Source organism: Mastigoproctus giganteus, chromosome 4 (assembly GCF_048544385.1).
Source record: "Mastigoproctus giganteus isolate SK-2022 chromosome 4, ASM4854438v1, whole genome shotgun sequence".
Classification (NCBI taxonomy): domain Eukaryota; kingdom Metazoa; phylum Arthropoda; class Arachnida; order Uropygi; family Thelyphonidae; genus Mastigoproctus; species Mastigoproctus giganteus.
This window is the reverse complement of record NC_143578.1, coordinates 46,240,127-46,266,588: the sequence shown is the minus strand read 5'-3', so window position 1 is coordinate 46,266,588 and position 26,462 is coordinate 46,240,127. Positions and strand designations below refer to the sequence as shown.

The 26,462-nt window shown below is 37.1% G+C and overlaps 1 protein-coding gene across 3 annotated transcripts in view; it reads left to right on the top strand.

Moving 5' to 3' along the window:
• The window catches only part of LOC150086692 (ATP-dependent chromatin remodeler CHD5-like), a 683,856-nt gene that overhangs the window by 97,795 nt on the left and 559,599 nt on the right, over positions 1-26,462 (top strand). For all 3 annotated transcript variants that reach the window (XM_090372691.1, XM_090372693.1, XM_090372692.1), the window contains one exon: positions 9,781-10,060. In XM_090372691.1, the coding sequence (XP_090228817.1) occupies positions 9,781-10,060 (280 nt within the window). The remainder of the gene's footprint in view (positions 1-9,780; positions 10,061-26,462) is intronic.

Sequence of the window (26,462 nt, the reverse complement as noted above, 5' to 3'; positions counted from 1 at the left end):
TAATAGACTTGAACTTTTATTTAAAAACAAAATCTATTCTTCGGTTTTTATTTGTTGAAAATAGATTAATAACTTATTCATTTAAGTTTGGTGCACTGTTGATCAAGCTTTTCTCTATTGAAAGCATTGCTTATGTATTTAGCCTTTCCTGATTCATAAAACTGCAGCCATTATCAACCCATTGCAGGATGGAAGCCTCCTCAACAATTCATTCTGAGGGAAATGGCTGCCATGCATAATCTGCCATGCTGGTCCAGTGCAGGTTGGCAGATTGACCGTATTTAGCAGTCAGGTGCTTGAACCCAGTCTACTCAAAGAGTGTGTGCTACTGCACTCCCGCTCCTGATGACTCTGCTATGGAGGCTCTAGCTCCTGATTCATAGTGCTCCTTAAAAATATTTTTATTCTTTTAATGTCGAATGGCAGCGTTCGGACTCTGAAGTAGTCATTGGAATGGTCAAAAGAACTTTTATGAGTTTTTTAAGTTTACCAAGAACTTCAGCTAGATTATTTTCTGAGATAAATTTCAGCAAGTCAGTTAATTTGCAATAATTGTGTAGATCATGTCTGCTATAGAAAACTTGTAATTCCATAAGAAGTTTATCTCTTTCAATTATGGGATATGCCTCAGTAGTCTCCCGTACCTCTTCCATGGGCATTTTCATACGAAAAATAACCAAGTTCTCCTTGTTAAACAATTTAGCAGCAATTAATTGCTTTGTAAAAGAATATCTCTCACCTATGTCAACACTTATATAGTTGCATACTTCTTTTGCTTCAATTATGAGTGTTTTTGAAGGATTTTCATAGTACATTGAATTCCTGATTTTTAGAATGGCATTCTTAAAGTTTCCTATATATTCATGTATTTTAACTGCCTCAGTTTCTCCTGATTGCATTTTATTATAAATAACTTCCACACGAGGCATTATCTGATGGAAAAGTTCTAACCGGAACTCGAATTTTTCATTACTCAAGATGTGCAAAATTCCAGTTGCTTCTGAAATCATCTTATCTGCATTTGCTTTCGCTTGTAGTTCCTCCCTGCACTTTTTTAAGGATTCAGAATTTTCATAAATGCTGTTCACATTGCGTATATTGAAGTTTCATCTTGTAGGGAAGGTCGGGCAACATGGCTGTCCATATGCTTTCTGAGAACAGAGAGACGCTGTGGTGATCTCGAGAAAAATGTTGGTATCAACATGATGTTCGAAAAGAATATTCTTGAATCTCGGGTACTACTTCCTGCGTTTCTCATCATCAGATTCAGTTGGTGTGCACAGCAGTGAATAAAATGTGCATTTTTGTACACTTCTTTTATTTTAGCCTGAACTCCCCCTTTCTTGCCTTTCATCACACTTGCGCCATCAAATGTCTGAGCAACCAGTTTTTGAGTATTTCCTTTGAGGATTATGTCTAACTTATCTAGAATGCACTTTGATATTCTGTCTGCCGTTTGGTTTTCCAGAGTGAAAATACTCCAAAAACACTCAATGTCTCCATTCAGTTGATATCTCAGAACAATTACAATTTGTATATGTTCTGAAACATCTGTTGTGTCATCAGCCATGACAGCTACGGATGAAGCTTCTTTAATTTCTCTATTTATTTCATCCAGGCATATTTGCAGCAAACAGTCAAGAATATCATTCTGAATAGTTTTTGAAATGCTTTTAAATGCTGCATTACTTTCTAAATGGTTCTTTAAATTGGAATCTAATGTACAGGTGAAATTTATTAATCCTCTTAACACTCCTGGATTTTAAGAATGATCTTTTTTCGTCATGTCCACGTAAAAGAATTTCAAACTGTCCACAAAATTTAATGCAGTCTATTATTTTAGATAATACCTCACAATTCTTGGTAACTTTTCTGTTACGTTTGCAGATCAAAAGTCTGTATGCCTCATCAAGCTGTTCTTTAATATTTACGCATCCTAAAAGCGATAGTGAAATCACATTATCAATATGTTTCTTCGAACTCTCATGTTTTAGTTTTTTCTCTCATTCTGTTTATGTTTGTAAAACCACAAACCTCTGAACAGTAAACATGGAAAACAAAACAATGCATTTTTAATTTCACAACCACAAAGCCAACTTTTCCTTTGGTACCATTCAGTTTTAAAACTCGAATATATTTCTTATTATTACTTATTCCCCGCAGAGAAATTTGAATCTTTGATGTGGGGGCGACCTTTTTTTAATCACTTTTTTCTTGGAAAGATAATTGTGAAAAACTAAGTTGCTGAATTTTGTTCACTGTCACGCGATTTACTTTATGGGGAAGCATGGAGGCCATGATCGAATAAAATTTTACAAAATCTGATCGTAGAAATAATGTTTTACTTACACATCACCTCATAATATAACTTCGACTTACCAAGTTCAAGCTCAATTCGCAATTAAGCTGTAATCACATAATTACACTGTTGGATGTTGAGTATTGATTTAACACTGATATTATTTTGTTACTTAATGGCAATTTGGCCGAATAACAAAAAGACTCTGACATTGTGGCTGCACACCCATCATGTTCAACAATGAAATCTGCACTGCACGCTGTACAGTGACTTTGATTTGTTTCACCTATGAAAAATGTATATTGGCTAGTTGCCAATGGCAACAAAGTACCAGATATTCACTGGAATGCAAAATGTGTTACTGCCTGGTGCACAGTGAGACCTATGTTTAATTAAACATCAAAGTCGGAAACGAGTTTGGGTTTTTATTCGTTTATTATTGAAGTGACTACTGGAAATAGAGATTGTGCATACTATACGTGGGACCTGTTAATAAAAATATTCATTGCATTGCATTGTTCTTCACAAAATTTTATATAACTCCGTTCACTGTATATCTAGATTTAAATAGCTAGGAGTGCCGCAGTGCCTATGGATGAGCCGCCCCTCCCCTGGACACTACATGTATAATTTTCATTTAGTATCGAATGAATATTAAGAATTAAAGCATGGCCAAGAAGTTTCTTGCTACTTAAATATACTGTATAAGTACTTCATTATTTATCACAAATAAAAATCTGCATTATCTACAATATTATTGAATAAATTATATTTTGTTTATGATTCTATATTCTAATAAGTAATCATTATAAAAATGCAAGGGAACTGCTTAAATAACTATGAGTTATGAAATGTTTTGTGCAGAACTTACCACTGAATGCTTTGAAGGTAAATAATCTCATCTGTGAATTGCTGATATCCATTTTTCTTGTAAATTTCAATTGTTAGGAAATTTAAAAACTTGCAACTTATTCCTTTTGTTGTAATTACCTTGACACCTAGGAACACACACCACTTCCCAACCATTGTTGATGAAAAACACATATATCTATATGAATCTAAAAATCTGCATGTGTACAGTCAGCATGCAAGTCACTAACAAAAGACAGTGATCGCCTCTTTATGATGATGTCAGCAACAAAGCTTAATCCATTTGTTAGGCTTTATTATTCAGAGGATGGTGGATGGTACGCCCTAAACCTCTCAAGTTTCTAGACTCCATTCAGAAGAGTGCAGTCACCTTAATTAATGGCCTGTTGCTTACAAAATATGTGCATTCTTTATCTCATAGACATTCAAATTCTTCTGCATGCCTTTTCTGTAGATAAGTCCATGGTGGTTGGTTACTGTTCTTCTTAATTGACATCTGTAATTCCTCACTGACTTCAAAGCCAGTCTAAACATAGGCTGCAAGCAGTCAACATCAACTCACTGTCCAACCCCAAACTAACAGAACCAACTTTAACCTTCTTTAAAATTACAGTCTACAGAAATTCAAGTCTAATGTCAAAAATTATCTTCTGTCAGTCCTGAAAGCACGGCCATATTATGAAACATCCTGTATATGTATCATACAAGTGGTGCAAGTGTATCCTTTTCCCCATAATGATATGTATATTGTTATTTACAGTAAAATCTCGTTAATGCAGACTCGGTTTATACAAAGTACTCGTTTATATGAAGCACATAATCATTCCCCTGAGAAAGGATAGGCTTTTCTATGTAAATATATTCGTTTATTACAAAATTCGGTTACTATGTGTTACAAAGTTCTTTTTCACCCCGTGAGAAATAAATATTGTCATTTTGTATGTTTAATACAAATCTTGGCACAGCGATCCGATTATTGTCCCCGGCCACCTGGCTCCCTACTTTCCAAAGGATGGCACTGACTTGTTAGAAATTAGTTTTCTGTAAACAAAAGCAGTTTATGGTAGCTACAACGTCAAGTGCACTCTGAAAAACATCTTTCTGAAGGATGAGTTGTTAAATTAACAAAAGAGTAAAAAGTTTTTCTAAGTTGTTTACATGCACTCCCTCGCTCTCCACGGGAATAAGGTCAGTTGTGATTGTTACTCCAGTTCAAAGAGTCTTTTGCTATCATATACAGCAATCTATTTTTTGTGCCATTTTATCTGAGCTGATGTCTCTTTCGGAACTTGTGTCTTTAAATTAATTTAAAATTTGTTTATATTAAATCTTATCTAGCAGTGTTATGGCGACAAAACGTAGACAGACAGAATTAAGCCTGCAAATTAAACTAAAAATTATATAAGAGGCTGATAGGATGGAAAGAAGCAAAATGGATATTGCAAAGGAATACAACATCCCTTTATCTATTTTATCTACAATACTGAAAAACTGAAAAAGACTTGAAGAAGTGTGTGACACTGGAGCAGCGATGAAAAACAGGAAACAAATTTGTGGTGCAAAACACAAGGAGCTTGAAACTAAACTTTGAGTGGTACCAACAAATGCTTGCATCTAATTTGCCAATATCAGGTTCAATTTTGCAAGAAATGGCAAATTATCCAGATTAGCCAAATGGGATTAGCGACTTCAAATGCAGCAGTGGCTGGCTTCAGAGATTTAAAGACAGGAATAACTTGGTTTTGTGAAATGTTTGCGGTGAGTCTGGATTAGTTGACAAAGAAAAGGCTACAGACTGGTTGTGTTCTGTACAGTCCATCCTTGAAAAATATGAGGCAAAGGATATTTTTAATCTTGATGAGACAGGTTTAATTTATAATTTGTTGCCAAACAAAACATTTACTGTTCGAGGAGAGTCTTGTCATGGTGGAAAATTAAGTAAACAAAGACGTACTGTTCTGTTATGCAATTCAGATGGCAGTACAAAACTATGCCCACTTGTGATTGGTAAGTTTTCGAAGCCAAGATGTTTTAAAGCAATTTACCAATATCCCTGTGATTTTTTTTTTTTTTTTTTTTTTTTATGAAAATCTCAAACACGAAAGGTATCAAAACCTATAGTACTTAGTACCGTGCATGGGTTGAAGGAGAAGTATGGGGGGGAGGGGGGGATGCCGGAAACTTTGCTCTAGAGACTAAACATGGGTTTCACCACTTCAAGCCTCCAATAAGCAAAGTGGTGATATTTCACCGGTTGATGAAAGTCATCTACCACCTAGATTATGAGGCCAATAGAAGTGCTTGGCTTGCGGTCAAAAATTTTCAGTCTTGGTTATCAAAATTGGACAGAAGAATGGCTTCAGAAAAAAGGAACATTTTGATGATTTTAGACCGTTGTACAGCACATTCTGCTGAGGCAGTTAAGTTGACAAATATATGGCTGTTGTTTTTACCCTCTCCACTACCACCAGTTTAATACAACCACTGGATCAAGGCATTATTTTATAATCTCAAGAGAGCATATATGGCCCGCTTGATAAGGTACTTGATCAGCAACATAGAAGGAGGGAACAATTTGTAGCCAAATTGGAATGTCTTGGATGCCATCCATAATCTTGTTATTGCTGGAGAAAGTATTACATAAAGTGTAATAATCAACTGCTTCAGAAAGAGTGGCTTTGGAGAGCACATCATCGATAAACATGGTCCAGCAGATGAATGTGATGGCAACAGTGAGGAATGGAGGAATTTGAAGGAGTATATGGATTTTGTTGGCAAATTTGAAGAGTTTGTGAAGGTGGATGATGAAGTTGCTACCATTGCAACGCCAACACCAGAAGAGCTGCTGGGTACCAAACAAAACGATGATGTTTTTGTTACCAGCGAAAGTGAAGAAGCACGCACACTGCCATCTAAAAATGATGCCCAAAATGCATTGAACATAATAGAGAATGTGTTGGCCTACAGTAACATTGATAAAGAAACTATTGCATTTGATAACGTCTGTGCTGTAGTTAAAAATGCATATAGGGTAAAAACTGCACAAACAACATTGGATTCTTTCTTTAAATTAGATTAATTTATTAAAAAGTTAAAGATTTGTATGTTTCCTTTTATATTAAGACAGTAATTCTTTTTACTGTGATACTACAATATTGTAAATATTAAAACATATACTGTACAATACAGCAATACCTCACTTAGCACGGCTTCAAACAGCACGGGTTTCAGCAAAACACGGTTTTCAATTAAGTTTAAGTCAAAAATTTACTGTACATATTAAAACTCATTCAATAGCCTAGACATGTACTCTACATATATGTTGTTGTTGTTGAGTTTTTAGGAGCATTAGCAACTAAGGCCATATTGCTCCGGGGATTGCGGTGGTTATTCCCTGACCTTTCTGCATTCTCTGTATTTGGTGGTCACGGGCTCGAACCCCGGTCTAATCAAGAAGCGTGTGCTTACGCACTGCTGCTCCTGCCCACCTGGCTACGGAGGTGCCACATATATGCTGCATTGTCATAGCCTAGGAATGTGTACATATATGCGGCATTGCCAACTCTCTTGTCTCACATGCACGTGCCAATAGTTTCCCTCAGACAGTCACTAGCAAAGGGCAACAGCGTTCAGTATTCTTAATTCCATCCTGACAAGATGATATGATAGCTTTTCATTTCACAATTTATTTTTTACTCCTTTAAATACGATTGAAAACGTATTTGCATCTTGGCTAGAATTCGCTGCCAACAACATGCATTCTGTTTGGCAGCATGTTTTGCCCCATTTGGCAAATTATTTCTCTAGTTTTGAATTACGAATTCAGACAATTGCCAAAGACATTGTGAAGATTGGAAGAGACTTGGGGTTTTAAACTTTTTGATACTGCCAATGTACGTGACTGTATTGACTTACATGCAAATGACTTAGATGATGCAGCTCTCCTTGAAATTGACAACCAAACTGCATATGTGAAGAAGAGGAAAACAATTCTGAAGTGGATAACACTGAAGTGGCACCAAAAAAATTTTCGACAGAAGAATTGGAGAAAGTTTTTCGGGGGGGGGAGTGTTGACATGACCTGCAAGGTGATTATGAATGGTGATCTGGATGTTGAACGTAGCATCAAGATACAGCAAATTTTGCAAGATGGGTTTTGCTGTTACAAAAATGCTTCTTTGATGCTTCTTTTTCTCGATGTACAAGTTTTTGACTGCACCAAAAACTTGTATGCTGAGAAAAAGAAGAGACAACTTCACCGGACATTATTATTGAAATACTAAATAAACAGTGAAGCTTTTTTCTCATCTCTAATGATGTTACCTTTCATTAATAAAATTTTTGCAATATTTTTAATTTCAAATCCTTTTAATTGGCTATCAACTGCAAATTGTTTATAGATTTATTATAATTTTTATATAGACTGTTTCTCTGGTACGCATTCAATTAAAACCCATTATAATTATACCTCACTCAGCATGGTTTCACATAACACGGAATTGTTTCGGTACCAATTATCAGTGCTGTGCGAGGTATTGCTGTATTTTCATTTCCATTAATATTGCTTTTCTCTTAGTTTATCTTACAAATAAAATAAAATCTTTAAAAAATATGTTATTCCTATTACTGTATTGTTAGACAAGGCTTTTGTTTTTATTTTTGAAATTATTAATTTAGTTTTGATATTATTATTAGTTATTATTATTCTTAGATATACAGTATGTACCAAAAAACTGTAAAACTTTGACACTTTTGGGGAACCTCGTTATTACAAAACTTGAAAATTTAGGTCCCTTGAACTCTGTATTAACGAGATTCCACTGTATTTCCAGTGACAACCATTACCTAGATAGATTGTTTTGGGGATTACTGGTGTGCAAATAATGCAAGGAATCACGTTTATAGAACATCACTTAAAAAAAAAGTAAAATAAAACTTCTCACATCACCTGTCTATCCACTAATAGTTTGTCTAATCATTCCTTAAATTTAATTCAAACTACTTACTTCCATACCATCAGATGGAAGGTTGTTCCGACATTCAATCACTCTGATTGAAAGCAAATTTTTGCACATCTGTCCTGCGATCATCCTTTCACAATTTAAGTTTTATGTCTCCTTATATGTGTTGTTTGAGCAATAGTAAGGATGCCATTAACATTTAGTTTACTCAATCATAAGTCTTAAACATCTCAGTCAGGTCCCCTTGCAGGTGCCTAGTTTTCAAGCACTGCAGTTTGCAAAACAGAAGTCTTTCTCAGTAAGGGTACTCTTTTGTGCCCTTCTCTGCACTAAGGGGAACTCTTGCTTTTCTCTGCATTTGTTTTAACAGATCCTCATCCTTTCTAAAATGAGACTTCTATGCCTGTATGCAGGTACCATTATATGGCATTAAGCATTATAGGTTTTAATTGCCTTTTGTGTTTTGGGTTTTCATTAAAAAAAAAAAACCCAAAAGCCCCCAAGATGCAGCCTAACCATTTTTTCATACAATGGGATAACTTCCTTGCCCTGCTGGCAAAATTCCTGTATGCCATTGACAGAATCCCTAGCAGCCTATTTGCACTGCTTAGAGAACTTCATGTCTGACTATCTGTGGGCCTTTTTCATTCTCTAGTACCTTGAGTATGAGACTCCTTGGTTCATACATTAGTCTGGGATTACTGCTTCCCATCTACCTTATATTTTTCAATGTTAAATTTCAGTTGCCATCTTAGCCCATCTGTCTAATTTTTCTAGATCTTGTTATTATTATTATTATTATTATTATTATTATTATTATTATTCAGTTTATTATTAACTTTATTTCACAGTAGCATACTCGGATTACTGTCTATACTTCTCTCTGTTAAGCTCCATTTCTCTGTGTAGTTGTTTCTTTTACTCATCACAGTTGTTTGGCCTATAATACACTCGTACTCTCATTTTTGTTTTCCTAGTGATTGCATTGACCACGCACATCTACTGGGTACATGTTTTCAGATTCTAAGTGCTTCTTATCTAAGAGCACAATGCCCACTCCCACCCTTTCTGTACACATTGTACTCACCACATAAATTCTGCATCCCTTACATCTGTGTAGTGCCATGTCTTTGATACCCCTACAGTATCCACATATGATGACCTGACCAGTACTTCAATTATCAGATTTGTGTATTATACTCCAAGCATTTGTGTATATGCACTTGTTTCTGCTCTTAGAAACCCAACACAGTCTATATATTTGTTTAAATTTCATCATTTTTAGTACACATGACAAATATGAAAAAAAAAAAAAACTGTTTGCTCAAAGCAGCTTTCCTTTAGACAGGTGTATAATAAGTTAAAATTTGATGTGCACATGCTCAAAAGATGTCATTGTAAGCCCACTCAATCTTTTAGCCACTGATTTGTGTTCAGCAATTATAAGATCTTTCATTAAACTTTCTGATTAAACAACCTTGTGTAGGTTTCACAGAATCAGTACATTTCTACCATCATCACTGCTAATTTTACTAAGACTCCATAACAGAAAGATCAGTTGGCTGTTCACTTTCTGCTTATTTTGAAGTAGTACTGTAAAGTTTTTATTCATATCCAACTAACTACATGGAGAATTGGTTTAAATTCCAGCCACAGAAGAGCTCAGGAGAGATATGTACAGAATTTGGCCTTCAGGATGTTGACTTAATCTATTCAGAACCTGACTACCAGAACCTAACAAATTACAAACTTTTTTCCCAACATATTCGTCCTATCATAGCAAAAGCTAATCCAAAAATAGCAATTTCTAAGATGGTAACACTTATATCAGCAAAATGGCGAGAATTTTTGGAGAATAATCCAAACCAGGAATCTATTCAAGAAGATGAAGATAAAGTTTCTGCGCCAAAGGCTAAAGTTTCCAAAGAAGGTAAGCTAATGTTTTTTGTCCTGTTTTAAGTTATGCTATAAGAGCTTTGTAAGGTAGTTAATTACCAGAAACTTTCTGCAGTGAATAAAGTTGGATCTTATAACAGTTCTGTCAGTCCTGTATTTTATGGTTTGCATGAAAATTATGTTGTTGAGTTCAGAGGGTATGTTTTTAACATAAAAAGCATTACATTATTACAGAAGAATAAATAAATTTTAAATTATGTTGTGGTCATATTTTTTTGTGTATTTGCATTGCATTATGCTCTTGGAATTTCAGTTATACCTTTTATGGTAGATGGTAGATTTTATTTATATTTTTGTTCTCTTTAAAAGAACACAGATGTGGGAGGAGAGAGGAGAGTTCTGGCTTCCACATTTCACCTAGTTTACAATTTGATTTGCAACAGGCTGAATAAGACTTGATCCAGTTCCTTCAAAATGAGAAGATGAATAAAGCATAAGCAGTTTATTTGCAGCCAGCAACTAGCAGAATGCATATTCATGAGTTCCAGGTAAGGATCACCCAGCACACAGCTGCTGCTACAGGAATAAGATTAAGTTGCATATAGTTCAAAATATGAGATGAGCAAGTAGTGTGATCAGTATCAGATAAAGACACAGTCCAATTCTGTTTTCCATTAGTTGCAAGCCACTTCACTGACAGGCTTCTCCCTCTCCATCTTTATAATTCCAAGTGCTATTTAAAAGCTACTGTTACATCTTAATGCTGACACAACCTTTTTACTGTCATACTAATAACAAGGGGATCCAGCATCACTGAGCAGGGGTGCACAGAGAAAAGTGCATATGATTAATGTACCCATGACTTGATTTGCTACTACATTGCAAACAAACAAACTGAGAAACAAAAGAATGCCAGTGTAAGAATAGGTTTACTTTGTTATTCCTTTATTTGTTTAGAGTGCAGGACATAGTCCATGAATTTTGAAGTCAGGACTGTGTCCTGATTCTCAAAAATAAGCAATGGGTTATCAAAGCAATCTAATTATTAGGTCGAACTTCTTTGTTTCTCAATGTTCCACATCATTTGCTTGTCCATCTTGCTCCCTGTACTCTACTTATAGCTCATGTTCTTTGCACCAAATGGAAATCTTAGGATCCCATTATCAGTGTGATATTGAGCTTTAATCAGCATTAAATAAATAACCTGTTTGAATTTGGAAAAGATGTCTTTATTTAATGCTAACTGGGCTACCTATCAGTCTACTATTTAAAACCATATGAAACTTATTCCCATTGGTTGGTTCTTTTTCTGGGATATATGAACATGCTACAACTGCTGACTATGATTGAACTGTTGAAGCACTTCTGCTTTCTTTGTTTTATTTTGTAAGCACCAAGCTTAGTTTATTTTCAGCCTGCTGCAATTCAAGTTTAAAACTAAGAGAAGTTTGAGGGAACTAGAGCTCTCCTTTTCCCAGCAGCATCCTTATGTATAATGTACTGTTTAAGAGCATGTTGTACAGAAATTGAATTGTTTCACAACTCTAGTGAAACAAGCACTCTATCCTGTAGGTTTTGAAAATCAGCATTTATCTCTTCTAAATACAGAAAGAAAGAAGAAACTGATAATCTCTATTGATATTTCATAGGTATAATTAGTTATTAGTGGAGTTTTTATTATAGTTTTGTGGAAGTCATTTGGAATAGCATACACATTCTGAGGAAGCAGTTTAGAATTATTCCTGCAAAACATAAGCTTACGTTTTCTTCTTTCTTCTGTATTTTTTGCATTCAGAGGGGAATAAATAAGTTTTCAAAATATCCAGGGTAGAATGCTTATCAATTAGGGTTGTATCATTGGTATTTTGAATGTAAAAAGAAAATATAAATGAAAGCAGCAAGAAGGATAAAGGGTAACTAAAATTCCAAGTGACAAATGAAACATAATACCAGGGTCATCAAAAAAGGTGTCCGTGATTTCATGATAAAATAACAATGCAAATACTTACATAAATCAATTGATTTATTTGTTAATATCTACAGGAATATCTCAAGTTTTACTTCATACCTTAATACGTTTCAATACGAGCACCGTTCATTGCTCAGCAAACATCCAAGCAGTAGTCGATCTATGTCTATGCGCACTCAGTCATTTCCGGTGTAATGATTGCTTTTGCAGCTGTGATCCTCGTATGTGGTGCAGATGGCAAATATTTTCTGTGTAGACGATGTTCTTTAGGTATCCCCCACAAGAAAAAGTCTAATGGTGTCAGATCAGGACCTCTTGGTGGCTAAGGCACATGTCCACCTCTTCCGATCCAACGATCAGCGAACCTGTCATTTAGGGCATTCTGTTCATTCCGGCTGAAATGAGGCCTTGTGCCATCTTGCTGAAAAATCACAGAAACTCCTTTCTTATAGTATATCTTATAAAATTTAGATAAATTTTGCCAGTTTTGTCCTTTCAGCAAACATAAATGGGCCTAGCAAGCGATCGTGCATTAGTCCACACCACATGTTTAGGAGTATCACGTGCATACTGGTGAATTTCATTTGGTTGCTGTGACCCTCAAATTCTACATTTGTGATGATTAACACACTCATTTATGTGGAAGGTTGCTTTGTCACTGAACAAAATGCAATTTTAAATAACTTTCATCATTGTCAATCTCATTTAACATGGCACTAGCAAATTCAGTATGTCTGGGATGGTTTTCAGGTTTGATTTCGTGTTTGAGTTGAATCTTGTGTGCATTCAGTCTCAATCGTTTGTGAAGCACATTCTGAATGGTGGTCTTTGGAATGCCAAGCTCCAGGCTGCGATAAGTGATGGATTTCTTCGGACTACGTAAGCAAGACTGTCTCAGGCGTTCCACATACTCTTCAGACGGTGGTGGTCAGCCTGGAGATTTCTTAATGTCTACGCTGCCAGTTTCCTTAAACTGATTAAATCAATGTATTATAGTCTTGTCTGTAAGTACGTCAGTATTGACAGATTTAAATTCAGTGTACCATAATGCACACTGCGCTTTCTGTTGCACAGTTGGCATCTTACTGACACTGACTGAGGCAGTGCACATAGGAGTCATTCTGCGCACACTCATGATTCAGCCAAAGTCATTGTTGAGGTGTCACATAAAACTTAGTGAGTTACCACACTGTTTACTGCTACGATCACAGCAATCGATCAAATATTTCTGAAGATAATTAAAAGGGAAATCACGGACTCCTTTTTTCGATTACCTTGTACAGAGGAAATATAACTGCTGTTCTAAATGTCTCTTTGTAAATATTAAAAAAAAAAAAAAAAACAGCCACTATAATGTAGTTACTATAAGTGGTGTTTTAGTTTTACATTGTGTTATAGTTGTATGAATGATATGGGGGATTCAATTTGAGGAGTCCATGCTTACCAAAGATTGGTTGACAAAGGATGGGATCGTCTTTGTAAGCTTCATTGTTTTTTTGTCCTTTTAATAGTGTAATCTTTATATTTTTATTGCTTTTAACTTTATAATTTTATTACTTTTAATTTTTATCAGTGTATTTTATTATATATTAAATACACAGTTTTATCCTACTTTTTATTCTCTACCTTTTTTTTTTTCTTATACAGTCAGTCCTCATATAGCACGATAGTTCTTGGTCTTTGTTCAAACAAAGAACAAACTTGTTCTTTGTTTGAACAAGTTTGAACAACTTGATTTTCTATCCAAACAGATGACAGCTGTTCCATCTCTTCCAATTCTCTGTGTCTTGATCTAATGGATTTTATTACACTTTGAGTTGTTCCTGCTATGAAAGTTGTTTTTATTTTCTCTGCATTCTTTCTAATTCTCGGCATTGCCGCATTTAGGCCTGCAACATGTGCAGTATCACATGTTCTTTCATTTTGCTCAAAGCATTTCAGAATTTCATATTTTTTCTCTATGGACAGAGGCAGACTGGCCATAAGCCTTACCAGGGAAACCCAGGTGGGTCGGAGGCCAGAAGACGATGGAGGCTGGTGTGATTTTGGCCATAAACGCTAGTATGGGGCCGCTACAGATTTTCCCTGGTAAGAATTTTTGACCCAGTCCACCTCTGTCTATCGATATTGCTTTTCTTTTTCTCTTGAATCTGTAGTCTTCACTAGGATGCTTCCTTTTCACACCTTTTAAGTATTTTACTCATTTTTAGGGAATAAAGCACTATTACAAAATGAGGAGGCATACTTGATACACATAAACAAAGCTGGTGGGTGTAGCAACTGAATAAATAACACCGTAAAGGCAGAGACACACTATCAACACCTCACTAGCTCATATTTTACTAAAGCACGTTTCTGGAGGTCACTACCATAAAACAATAAAATCAATTTCCAGTTGCGTTTCTGCTGGTGTAATCTGTTATAAACTGGTAGTAAACTGAATCTAATTACATTGCGATAATACCGATAGCTGGAATTGTGTTGGTTTTTACGTTACTATGGTGAAACGTGTTTCCCCTTCACTGATATAAAAAACAAAAATACATTTTCAGAATCTTCTCTTCATTCCTATCATGTTGCGTTCAGTTGGGGTGATTCCGCATTGGACTGCCATTTCTTGTAAACACAAAGGCGAATCGTGCATAAGCAAATTCGGTTCGTGTTATACATGATATCGTTCCCCTATTTATAAATTGTATATGATCGAATTCGTGTAGCGTAAACACATGTTATACGAGGACTGACTATATTTTGCCATATATAGAGGTTGTTGTATTTATCGTAGTTATTATGAGAGTGGTTATTTTTCCAACCCTCAAGACCTATTTGAAGAAGTGTCATGAATTCCATTTGAGTTCATACATAATGTAGCCATCACCCAACATCATGACAGACTACCAGAATGAAATGCTTTTTGTTCAATTGACAGCATGTATAACTAATGGACGACTAGCATAGTCCATAAATAGCAAAGATGTTAACCGGTATTTAGACATGTGGTTTTGGGACTGTATATTAAGGAAATTTGGTTTGTATTTGGCGTAATGTACTCTGATGGTATTTAGCTCCGTGGCTGCTTACATTCATTGGTTGATAAAAGGTAAGGTATAAATAACAAGTGCGCTAGTTTGCAAAATAATTGATCATGATTATCCTCACTAAGTGCTGTCTCTATACTAATGTTGGCAGTCAGCAAATATATTTTGTTTTTCATAAGCTAAATGGAATAATGCTTCACTATAACTCTCCATTACATCTTTTATGTCATTCAATCATGTATATCATGGCGCCTCCGTAGCCAGGTGGGCAGGAGCAGCAGTGTGTAGCACACGCTTCTTGATTAGACCGGGGTTCGAGCCCGTGACCACCAAATACGGAGGATGCTTAAAGGTCAGGGAATGACCACTGCATATCTCCCGGAGCAATATGGCCTTAGTTGCTAATGCTCCTAAAAACCAAACAACAAACAAACATGTATATCATATCCTTCCTCTTGCTTTTATTCTCTGCATTTCTTCAGCCAGAACACTTGCAGGATATTATATTCCTTGCACCATTGAGTATGTCTAACATACGATATTTTTCTCTGTTTTATTACAATAATTAATTCTCTTTTACATTCTTTCTAAGATCCTTACGTTATCTAGATTTCTATAATGACCACTCTTATACCACTTGAATATTAAGACAGTTTATTTAGCTGTTAACTGAATCACTATACTGATTTAGTTAATAATTAAATAAACTGAATTAATATTCATGTTTAATCTGGGGTTGTTGCTGCCAATATAGAGAAAACCCTTGCATTTACAAATGTTAAACTTTACCTACTTCTCAGGCTATCTGTCTAATTTTTCTAGATCTTGTTGCAGTAGCAGTACCTTGATTGCTGTCATTAAGTGTGATATACCTTTATCAGTATTATTAATAAATAGAGAAAACAACAGTGGGATTAGCACTGAACCCTTTTGGGGTGGCTCTATTAATAATATTAGTACACAAAGAACAGTGTCCATTATTATCCACTCTCTGTTTTCTGCTCACTCAATGCTTTATCCATAGAAGTAACTTGCAGTCTTTTATGTGCAACAATATCAAAAGCTTTCTTGAAATCCAAGTATGTGATATCAAAAGTATTTTTTTGCATCCAGTTCCTTTGTTACTGCATCATAACATCAAATTAGATCAGTCAGACAAGATCTCTCCTTAACAAATCCATGCTGTGATTGCCTTTCTGTCTAGACAGCCCTGCATTACTTCTTCAACCAGAGACTCCATTATTTTTCCTGGAACAGAAGTTAAGCTAACATGTATGTCATTACTCATGTCACTTTTTGATCCCTCAGGATTCAGTGTTGGGCTAAGCCCATTGTTTTTTATATATTTATTCATGTTGATGAAGGTATATCAGGCTTAATGTCTAAGTTTGCAGATGATACAAAGATTGGCAATATGGTTAATGACAGTAATCAGGGTAAGCTACTGCAAGAAGATCTTTGCTAGCAGGGCTAAGGAAGTGGTTATTCCATTGTGCAGTGGTTAGGCCACATCCTGAATACTACATACAGGTCTGGAGGCCGCATTTTAGAAAGGATGTAGATCTGCTGGAATAGGCGCAGAGAAGGGCCAAGGAGATTGGTGATGGGAATGAAAGGATGGTCTTACCAAGACAGGCTTCAGTTCTGAAAATTGTAGCATCTAGAGACAAGTCACCTGTGAGGTTATCTGATTGTAGCGTGTAAGGCTTTAAATGGATTGAGCAAGCTCAGTGCTGATGGCAGTCCTCATGCTCAGACTACACACACACACACACACACACACACACACACACACACACACACACACACACACACAAGGGGACATAAATTCGTATTGAGAAAGGATGGTTCCAGGATAGATGTGCAAAGGTTTGCCTTCAGCCAGCGTGTAGTTGATTGTTGGAACAAACTTCTGTTGTGCAAGTGGGTAGTTTGAATAAATTCAAGAAAGAACTGGACAAATTATTGGAGAGGATGGACAGGTGATTTTTTTTTTTTTTTAATGCTTTATAAGCTTGTTTCCTTGCATAATATGCCACTACTACTACTAATAATAATAATAAAAGGGTTTGCAATGGTTACAGCACTGGACTGCCATACTGATGGACTGGGGTTCAAGTCCTGCCTTGGTGTGAGAAAATGCATGTCCATCATGCTAAGAGACCAGCATAATAATAACTAGAAGGCTCTGGACCCCCTGCTCGCTTCACTTTCCAACCCCCAACCAATATCAAATATACAAAAAAAATGTCTTAACCTGCTCGGCATCATTACTGAAGCCGCTTCTGAAAAAGTTTCCTTCACGTGATCAGCTGATTTGCTTACACCTGCTGCTCGAGTGGCTTCTTGAAAAGTCTTGTACACTACTCCGTTCACAGTTCTCACATCTTTGAAACACCTTAGTCATTTCAAATAATTTCACATGAAACCTCTTGACATCTTAGGTGAGACGCTATTCAACCGAGCAGCCACTTTACACATATTTTTATGTTGATGCCATTTATTTCCCATTTTGTCCCACGTAAAATGTAGAGGTATGATGAAGTAAGTCAAATCTTCTGCATCCTTCTTGTAATTATGTTAATACACTAACATTATAATGCACTGATTGAAATCTAATCAGGAAATCACCCATGTAATTATTTACCTATGCATTTGTAGTGATGTAATTGCACCACCCACTTGTAACACGTCACCTGCATCTCTCTTCTCCCATTGGCTCGAATAATGCTTCAGCAGACCTACCTGAGGCAGTTAGTGGTGCCATCTTGTGTTGCTTCCAAGAACTAACACCACCACTGGGCATAAGCTGAAGCTAAACATATCCACCTTCACAGATGGATAACAATGTCGAAGAGTTGGTTGGTTGTTGTTTGGGTTTTATTGGTGCATTAAGAACTAAGGCTATAATGTGGCGATGTCAAAGAGAAGTGATGATCATACTGCATTGAGTGTGGCACAGGATAATGTCACTCGCATTCAGGCCTTAGGCAGAAGGTCAGTATGAAAAGTTGGAGACTGTCTCCTGAGGATGACAGTGAAGCAAGTGGCATTGTCGCACATATGGCTACTACAAGGGAAGGGCAAGACCAACTAACTGGAAGTGCTTCCTGTGCAACTGTACTAATGGCCACCCAGCAAGGGAGAAAACATCAATGCATGAAGTAGAGCATCGAAACGAATATGTTCATCATTGAACATACTACGAAGTAACCAAGATAGACTTATATGACAGTGTATAGAACGAGACTACGTACCAGGTGGTTGGAATGATTCTCAGATGTTCAGGTTATCGAACAGCGAATAACAGACCAGAGAAGGACCATCATCGTCATGAAGAACCTGGTGGCTCCTGCAATCTTGGAAAAAATCAGGGTGCGATTGACCAACTGCAAAGAACAAAGATTATGGATAACATAGAACCAGAGGAGGGAGAGCAAGAAGAAATGCAACCAAGAGCAGCCGAAGTGGTAGCAGGCCCAAACAGAATTCAAGGGAATGGATGTCAAAAAGACTTATGCCATTCCAAATCAGAGACCCCAGTAGAAGCCTGTGGCAAGTCACAGTCTATATCAATCAGCAAATAATACCACATTACTTCCACAACAGCAGCAGTGCAATGCTGGGGGCTATCCACACAGGTGTAGCCTGTAGGATGAATGAAAGATTAACAAGAGACCAGTGGCAGAAGAAATAAAAATCAAGGAACTGTCAGCTTGGGAAAGAAGGCTTCAGCAGAAGATAGAAGAATTGAGTCAAGCCAGGCAAACTGACCCAATATTAATAGGGTAAAAGGAGTAAGAAATTGATTGGAAAAGTGAAGAGCATCTTCAAGGGAGACAACATCCACAGCAAACAAGAGGCCAAAAATCAGAGAATAGGAAAATATTTAGACACACTGAAGCAGAACCTCCTCACACTCAGCAGGAGACTACACTGATAGAAAGAGAACTCCTGGAGGAAAATAAACAACAATCTTCGATGAAATCCAAAAAGCCTTCTATAGGAGTATCGGACAAGATGGAAAAGATGGCAGTGGACCACCCAAGCAGAAACGACCAAGGAGTCCTAGGGCAACATATGGAGCAGTGAAGTAAGATATAACAGCTGAGCCTCCTGGATAGAACTAGAATGGAAGAAAACCAAGGACGTACACGAGATGGCAGAATGGGAGATTGGGGAGGAAGAAATACAACTGCCAATTAGGAAGTCCCACAACCGGAAAACCCTGAGAATAGATTACATCCAAAACTATTGGTACAAGAAGTTCACTTGCATGCACAAGCACCTAGAAGAGCAGTTCACCTGAATGATAAGTCACCCAGAGACAATACCAGAGTTTCTTACTCAAGGAATCACATACCTGAAGGCTAAAGACCAAGGTACAAGAAACTCAGCAAAATCCAATCCAATCACCTGTCTTCCAACGATTTACGTTATGCTGGACCATCTGCATAACCAAGAAGATATCAGACCACTTGGGGATCTGCAACACCATGGCAGACTGGATTAGTAGACTAACCTGTTCTCAGTACAATGGTGTGTGTAAATATGGAAGCAACCATTTTGTTTCTCATTGTCCAGTTAAGCTCTCTGCTCTAATTGAGTGTGGCACAGGCCCAAGTGCATTTTGTTGCATAAAAACAAATTTTATTTAGGTTCTGCACCTTGGTAATATCTATGAGTAGTTGGACATTTAGAATTTTTCATTTTTGGATTTTTATTTCTTAATAGTGTCACTATTGTACATAATTTATATTCATTTTAACTTGTGTTCCAGGGAAAATAATGGAGTCACTGGTTAAAGAAGCATTGCAGGATCATCTAGACAAGACTGCCTAGATTTGTCTGACTAATTTGATTGGATGCTATGATGTTGTCACAAAGGAACTGAATGTCAAAAATAATTTTGATATCATATACTTGGATTTCAGGAAAGCTTTTGTTAGTTTTGCACGTGGAAGACTGCTGTACAAATTGGAGAGGGATGGTTCAGTGGGAGACAACAGAGAGTGGTAATCAATGGACACTGCTCTTCGTGGACAAATGTTATTAGTGGAGTTTCCCAGGGTTCGGTGTTGAGCCCATTGTTGTTTTGTGTATTCATTAATGATATTGATGAAGGTATATCAGGCCTAATGTCCAAGTTTGCAGATGATACAAAGGTTGGCAGGTTTGTTAACGACAGTAAAGACAGTATGATATTCCAACTGGATCTAGATAAGTTGGGCAAATGGGCTGAGAAGTGGCAACTGAAGTTTAACATTGACAGATGCAAAGTACTGCATATGGGTAGCAGTAACCCAAGAGAAACGTACCAACTGTTGTGATACTACACTCAAGGAAGTGGAAAGTGAAAAAGACCTGGGGGTAATTGTGCAGTCAAATATGAAGTTCGCTGGCACAGGCTGCCAAGGCAGGTCATGGAGCCTTGTCAATGATATATAGGAATTTTGCTAGCAGGGACAGGGAGGTGATTATCCTGTTGTAACAGGCATTGGTCAGGCCACACCTAGAGTACTGTATACATGTCTGGAGGCCTCATTTTAGGAAGGATGAGAGTTGCTAGAATGAGTACAAAGAAGGGCAACAAGATTGGTGAGGGGAACAAAGGGGTGCTCTTACCAAGAAAGGCTTAAGTTCTGCAAATGGCAGTGCCTGGAGAGTAGGCACCTGCGAGGCGATCTGATTGACGTGTATAAGGCTATGAATGGGTTGAGCAAGCTGACTGCTGATGGGATTCTTCCTCTTGCTCAGATTAAGAACCTGAGGGGGCATAGATTCAAATTGACGAAAGAGTTGTAGAATAGATGTGCTGAAATTTGCCTTTAGCCAGCAGGTGGTTGATTGGTGGAACAGACTTCCATATTTTGTTGTGGAATTTGATAACCTAAATAAATTTAAGGCTGAGCTGGACAGGTTGGAATGAATGGAGGGATGAAATGGGAGTTTTTTTTTTTTTTTTGGCTGATGCTGCATAAGCTTGCTTTCTTGCATCGTATGCCTCTACTAATGCTAATACAGAAGTTTAATTAAAATTATAGCATTATCAACATCTGGTTTATAAAAAAATTGGTCTATATGTAGTCCTAATTCTGCTTTTATAACATTCTTATGGACACTGTTATCACGAACATAAGTAGTGTGTTTGATTCATTGGAGGGACCATATATAATGGAGGTGTATTCTAAGTATTTGACTGGGTAGATTTTCTGAAAGTTTTCCAAGTATACTGTATTAGTGATGTATTGGATATTTGGTTTTTTAAAAAAGAACTTATTTTAGAATAAATTGAAATAACAGCTTTAATATCAGTGCCACGAAAACATTTGTTTGATTTTTTTTTTTTTGCTAGCTTACTGACATATGGGATGGTTTCAAAAATGCTGAAAGTCTTTCCTTGTATGGGTGCCCTTTTGCATCTCTGAGTGGATTGCAATGCTTTGGGCTTTTTCAAGGAGCTTGATGTCTTTTTTTTAGGTGCAGTCTCCATGCTTGGATACAGTATTCCAAGTGCAGCCTTACAACTGCTTTATACAGCGGGATTACAACATCCCTATCTCTACAAGAAAATGTTTGATAAATCATTGATAGGATATTATGGGCCTTCCTTACCGCTTATCTGCACTGCACAAAGAACTTCATGTCTGAATGTATTGTAACTTTCAGTGCAGCAAAACATATAAATTATTTCAAGGTTGCTGTTCTCCAAGTGCATTTTGTTGCATTAATAACATAACTTCCACTTTTCTAATTATTTCTGAAGTCTATTCAAGGCATTCTGAAAAAAACTGTTAAATATTCTACTGATCTTAACATCATTTGCAAATTTTGATATCATGCCTGCTATCCCCTTTGTTGATATAATTTTGGAAAATTAAAAAAAAAAAACACATGTGGTCCTGGTGCTGATCCTTTGGGCACTCCTTATCTCATGTTAGCCCAATTCAAGGTAGATTGTGCTGGTCCCACGGAGCTAGTTATTGTAGGTGACTCTATTGTCAGGAAAATAGGAAATATATTGAGAAAAAAGGATAAGTGAAATAGGACCAGGGTATGATTGCCAGGGGCAAAAGTTGATGACATAGAGCAGATATCATCTTTTAAGAGAACAAAAGGTGATATTGTTGCACACGTTGGCACTAATGACATTAAGAGTAGGAGATCTGCAGACTTGCTTAAAAAGTACAGGTCAATATTGGAAAAAAGTCGTGAATTAGGGTTAAATTTGAAAGTGTCTTGCAATTATGCCCAGACAGTATAGGAGGGAATATATGATGAGAGCCTTGTCAATCAATTCACCCTGGAGAGATTGTGCAAGATTCATGGGGTAGAAGTTTTTTCTCAGCGTGGTCTGCGTTTGTTAACAGGAGAGACTGGTTCTACAGGGATGAGATACACTTAAATATAAAGGGTGCAAGAATATTTGCTGATGTTATTGAGGCAGTGATAGGTGGGTCGGAAAACTGCTAGCTTACAGGGATTCACAGACTAATAGATTAACAGTAGCCACAGGCAGAGGTAAAAGTCATTCTTGCACTGCTTCTATTGGAATGAGCAGCAGCCTGGAAAGCAAGTTGCTGGGGATTTCAAGAACTGCCAAGAGTTATCATGGAACAAGTAAATTCATGAGCTGTTTTAGGGTAACTAAGATTAAGAGCAGATGCCCATATTCTTGCATATATACCAGTGCTAGCAGTATAGTAAATAAATTTGATGAATTTTAAGTGTTGGTCAAGACATCAAAGACAGATATTGTTGGGATATCAGAGACATGGTGTCGTACAGATATAAGGAATGCAGAATTGGAATTTGGGGAATACAATGTGTACTGAAAGGACAGGAAGGGAGGAAGGGTTATGCTGTTAGTTAAGAAACATAAAATCTAAGGCAGTGCATCTAGTTGGACAGGAAATGGTTGTTGGCACATGTTCGGACTGTTTTGAAAGGGAGATCGGGAATTATAGAATCCAGTTTGGAAGAACAGTGCCCATGGAAGTATCTGTAGAAAAGGCATGCAGCAGAAACAGTACCAACAGCAAATTCTAAATGGGAAACATTCAAGGAATTAACTTTGGATGCTACTAGGCTTTTCATATGAACTAAGAAATACTGTTTAAGTATTTCTAAAATACTGGCTAATGAGACTTGTGGCAGAGAAGAAAAATATAAGAAGTGCATATGAGTTATCAGGAAGTTCAGGTGACACAGAAGCCTATGGTAGATATATGCTAGTCTGTAATCAAGACACAAAGGTGGTTAGGCAAGCGAAGGCAGATAATCTTTGGCAAAGGATGCAAAGAAAAACAGCAAAGACTCCTTTACTTATGTAAACTCTAGAAGGAAGGGGATGAATCAGATTGGGGGGGGTGTATGTTGTTAGTATATAGTTAATTAAATTAATTAAATATCTTTATTGCAGGCAGTGACTGGTTACATGATTGCCTGATGCAATAATACCCACAACAGCAACAATGCTAGGGGTTTAACATTAAATAACTAATACAAGAAAAATTACTTAAAACATATATTAGGACATAAAACGTATAATTACATATTTTACATATAAAATTAATATTAACATGTGAAATGAAGACACATGAAAAGCGATGAAAGGACGATGACAGTCACTCGGTTGAAGATGAAAGCTGGTCCCTGATGATGCGTCTTCTGTACGATTTGTCCTCTATGAACTTTTTGTAGTCCACATCTATCTCCTGGACATTGTGGATCATCTCCATGGGCAGGAATCTATCCCCTATTCTTAGCCTGCACACCACAGACTGCAGAGGAGGGGGGGGGATCCCCCAATTGCACATCTGCCAAAAATTTGGTGTATTGACTTCACCCGCTATCATTTTAATTGACACAAGCAAGCGGAGGGCAAATATCCGTTTGGAGACTTTTCTGTAATTTAGAAGTTGGGTGATATCTGAAGTATGTATGAGTGATGGCAGTTTATGCTTGAAGAGGATCCACTGAAGAAGCCAGTACTCATCAGATGCAATGGTTTTTAGCGTGGTTTTTGTTGCCGACGCCCAGATTTCTGACCCGTAGGTGATGGCTGGCTGCAGAAACCGATATATGTATTGGAGCGTGTACTCAGGCTCTGTGACATGGAGGTGTTGTTTGGCAAGCCATCTTGCTCTGCAGACCTCATTGTGAATGTCTGCAACATGGTGTTTGAAACTGAGTTTAGGGTCGAATAGAACGCCGAGATCTTTGTGCTTGATGACTAGGGTGATGGGGGTTCCGTGGATTTCCAGGTTTAGTTGCGTTGGGTTTGACTTGAGGGAAAATACCATTTGTGCAGATTTTTTTGGATTTATCTTAAGAGAGAACTGTGCCAAGTATGTAATCAGATTCTTGAGGCTGTTGATAATGGTTTCAGAAACAGAATCAGGTTGGGCGGTCCCGTTGATCTGATAGAGGAGCTTCAAGTCGTCTGCATAACTGATAAATTCTGTTTGCTGACACAGGAATAGGTGGATGGCAGCCGTAAAGAGGAGCCCTGAGAGAACTCCACCCTGGGGTACACCAGGGCGGAGTTCTCTCAGCCCTGGGGTACACCTACACAAACTTTCCTTGTGAATGATTTTTTATTCACAGTCAAGTGAAGGACCCTGGTCATAAGTAGTGACTTCAAGAATTCCAGTATATTGCCTTTTATCTGGTATCGTACAGATTGTACAACAAAAAAAAAAAACAAAAAAAACCCCACCTTCCTAGTATTTAGTATCGTGACATTACAAATGATACAACTATTAAATAGTTCCTACCCGTAAAATTTCAAGATTGTATGAATAATTACATCTAGGTAGGCCATTCCATAAACTTTTGAACCATCCTCAATATTTTGAACCATATTTAGCAGTTTAAATTAAAAAAAATTATTATGAAGCTTACTGGTGAACAGAGAGCACTTTGTGTGCTAGATCATTGTCTTGATGGAGCATCCAAACCATCCTTCCACAATTCAGATCTCTTCCTTAAAATTATTTCATGCAAGCATGTGTCAGAACTTCACTGGGGTATGTTTGATTAACAGCCTGATTTGGTGGGACATATTCAGCCATAATAATTCCTTTAACGTTGAAGAAAAAAAGAAGCCTGGTTTTTAATTTTTGATTTTGACCTTCTTGCTTTTTTTTTTTTTTTTTCCCTGGGAGATTGTTTTGTTTTCCATTGCACTAACTGGCTTTTATTTTTGGGTCTTACCGAAACAGCCACCTTTCACTGCAAGTAATTACAGTACCCAGAAAGCCTGGATCTTCTTCAGTTTTTTTTTTTTAAAACATCTGCACAAACTTAGTCTTCTCATTCTATGATCTTCATTCAAAATTTTTGGTGGGTTTCACTCTGGGGACCAGAAGGTAATCAGTAGGTGTGAAATCTAGAAAATATGGTGACACATTGTAATGCCCTTCCACGTGAGAAACTGCTTGTGATGGTCATGTTGTGTTAAGGTACATTGTCATGAAGCAAGAACTACTCACCTGACTAGCCGACCGGGTAAAGTACCTGCCCGGCAACCCAAAGGTCGCGGGTTCGATTCCCGCCTGGGGCTTGGATCAAAGTACTGCAAAAACCTTGGGAGGTGCAATATGGCCACAGAAGCCGATGCGCCAACAACTACCAAATCAAATCAAATCAAACTCACCTGACTTGGCCATTTCTCGCCTAACACAGTGGTGCGCAAACTATGGGGCATGACCCCCGGTGGGGTTTGCGGGATAAATTAAAGGGGGTCATGGAAATTTTAAAATAAAATTAGTTTTTGTGTACATGAAAGCCAAAAAAGCATGTTGTTAAAATTACTTTTTCAATACTATAGGTGTAGAGATCTTTACTACTAGAACGAAGTCAGAGATACTAATGAACCGTATTGCCACTTTATTTTTAGGGTAGTTTCACGTGTGATGCAGGTGGATTTCTTTCCTATTTATTGTCCTTGTGGATAATATGGCTTAATTTGCTCACTGGCTATGGACACAGAAACCAGCTGACTAGTGTGACTTCTCAGTATGTATTAATACTTCTCAGTACTACTCAATTGCTGAACCGTAATCCCTCTATCTCTTAATTCGTGCTTCCTACAGCAGAAATTGCGTTAAGGCCAGAGGTGCAAATGTGCTGTCGCAGTAAATAGCAAGTCTGTTGCACGCACGCTCTATTCTGCTTCGTAATTCGGTGCTTTCATATCAACTTGGACGTGTTTTCATTCTTCTGCTACATTTTATATTATGGTTGTGTTTTTCAGAAGAAAAAAATATACATTTTTATATATTTTACTATGGACAATTTGGGTAATCAGAACAAAAGGGTCAAGGAGTGACGACAATAATGTTGCTACATGTACACCAAAAGTTGAAAGGGTAAGAAATATATCATGTGAAAATTTGGACACTAACGTTATTTCAAGTGTAGTG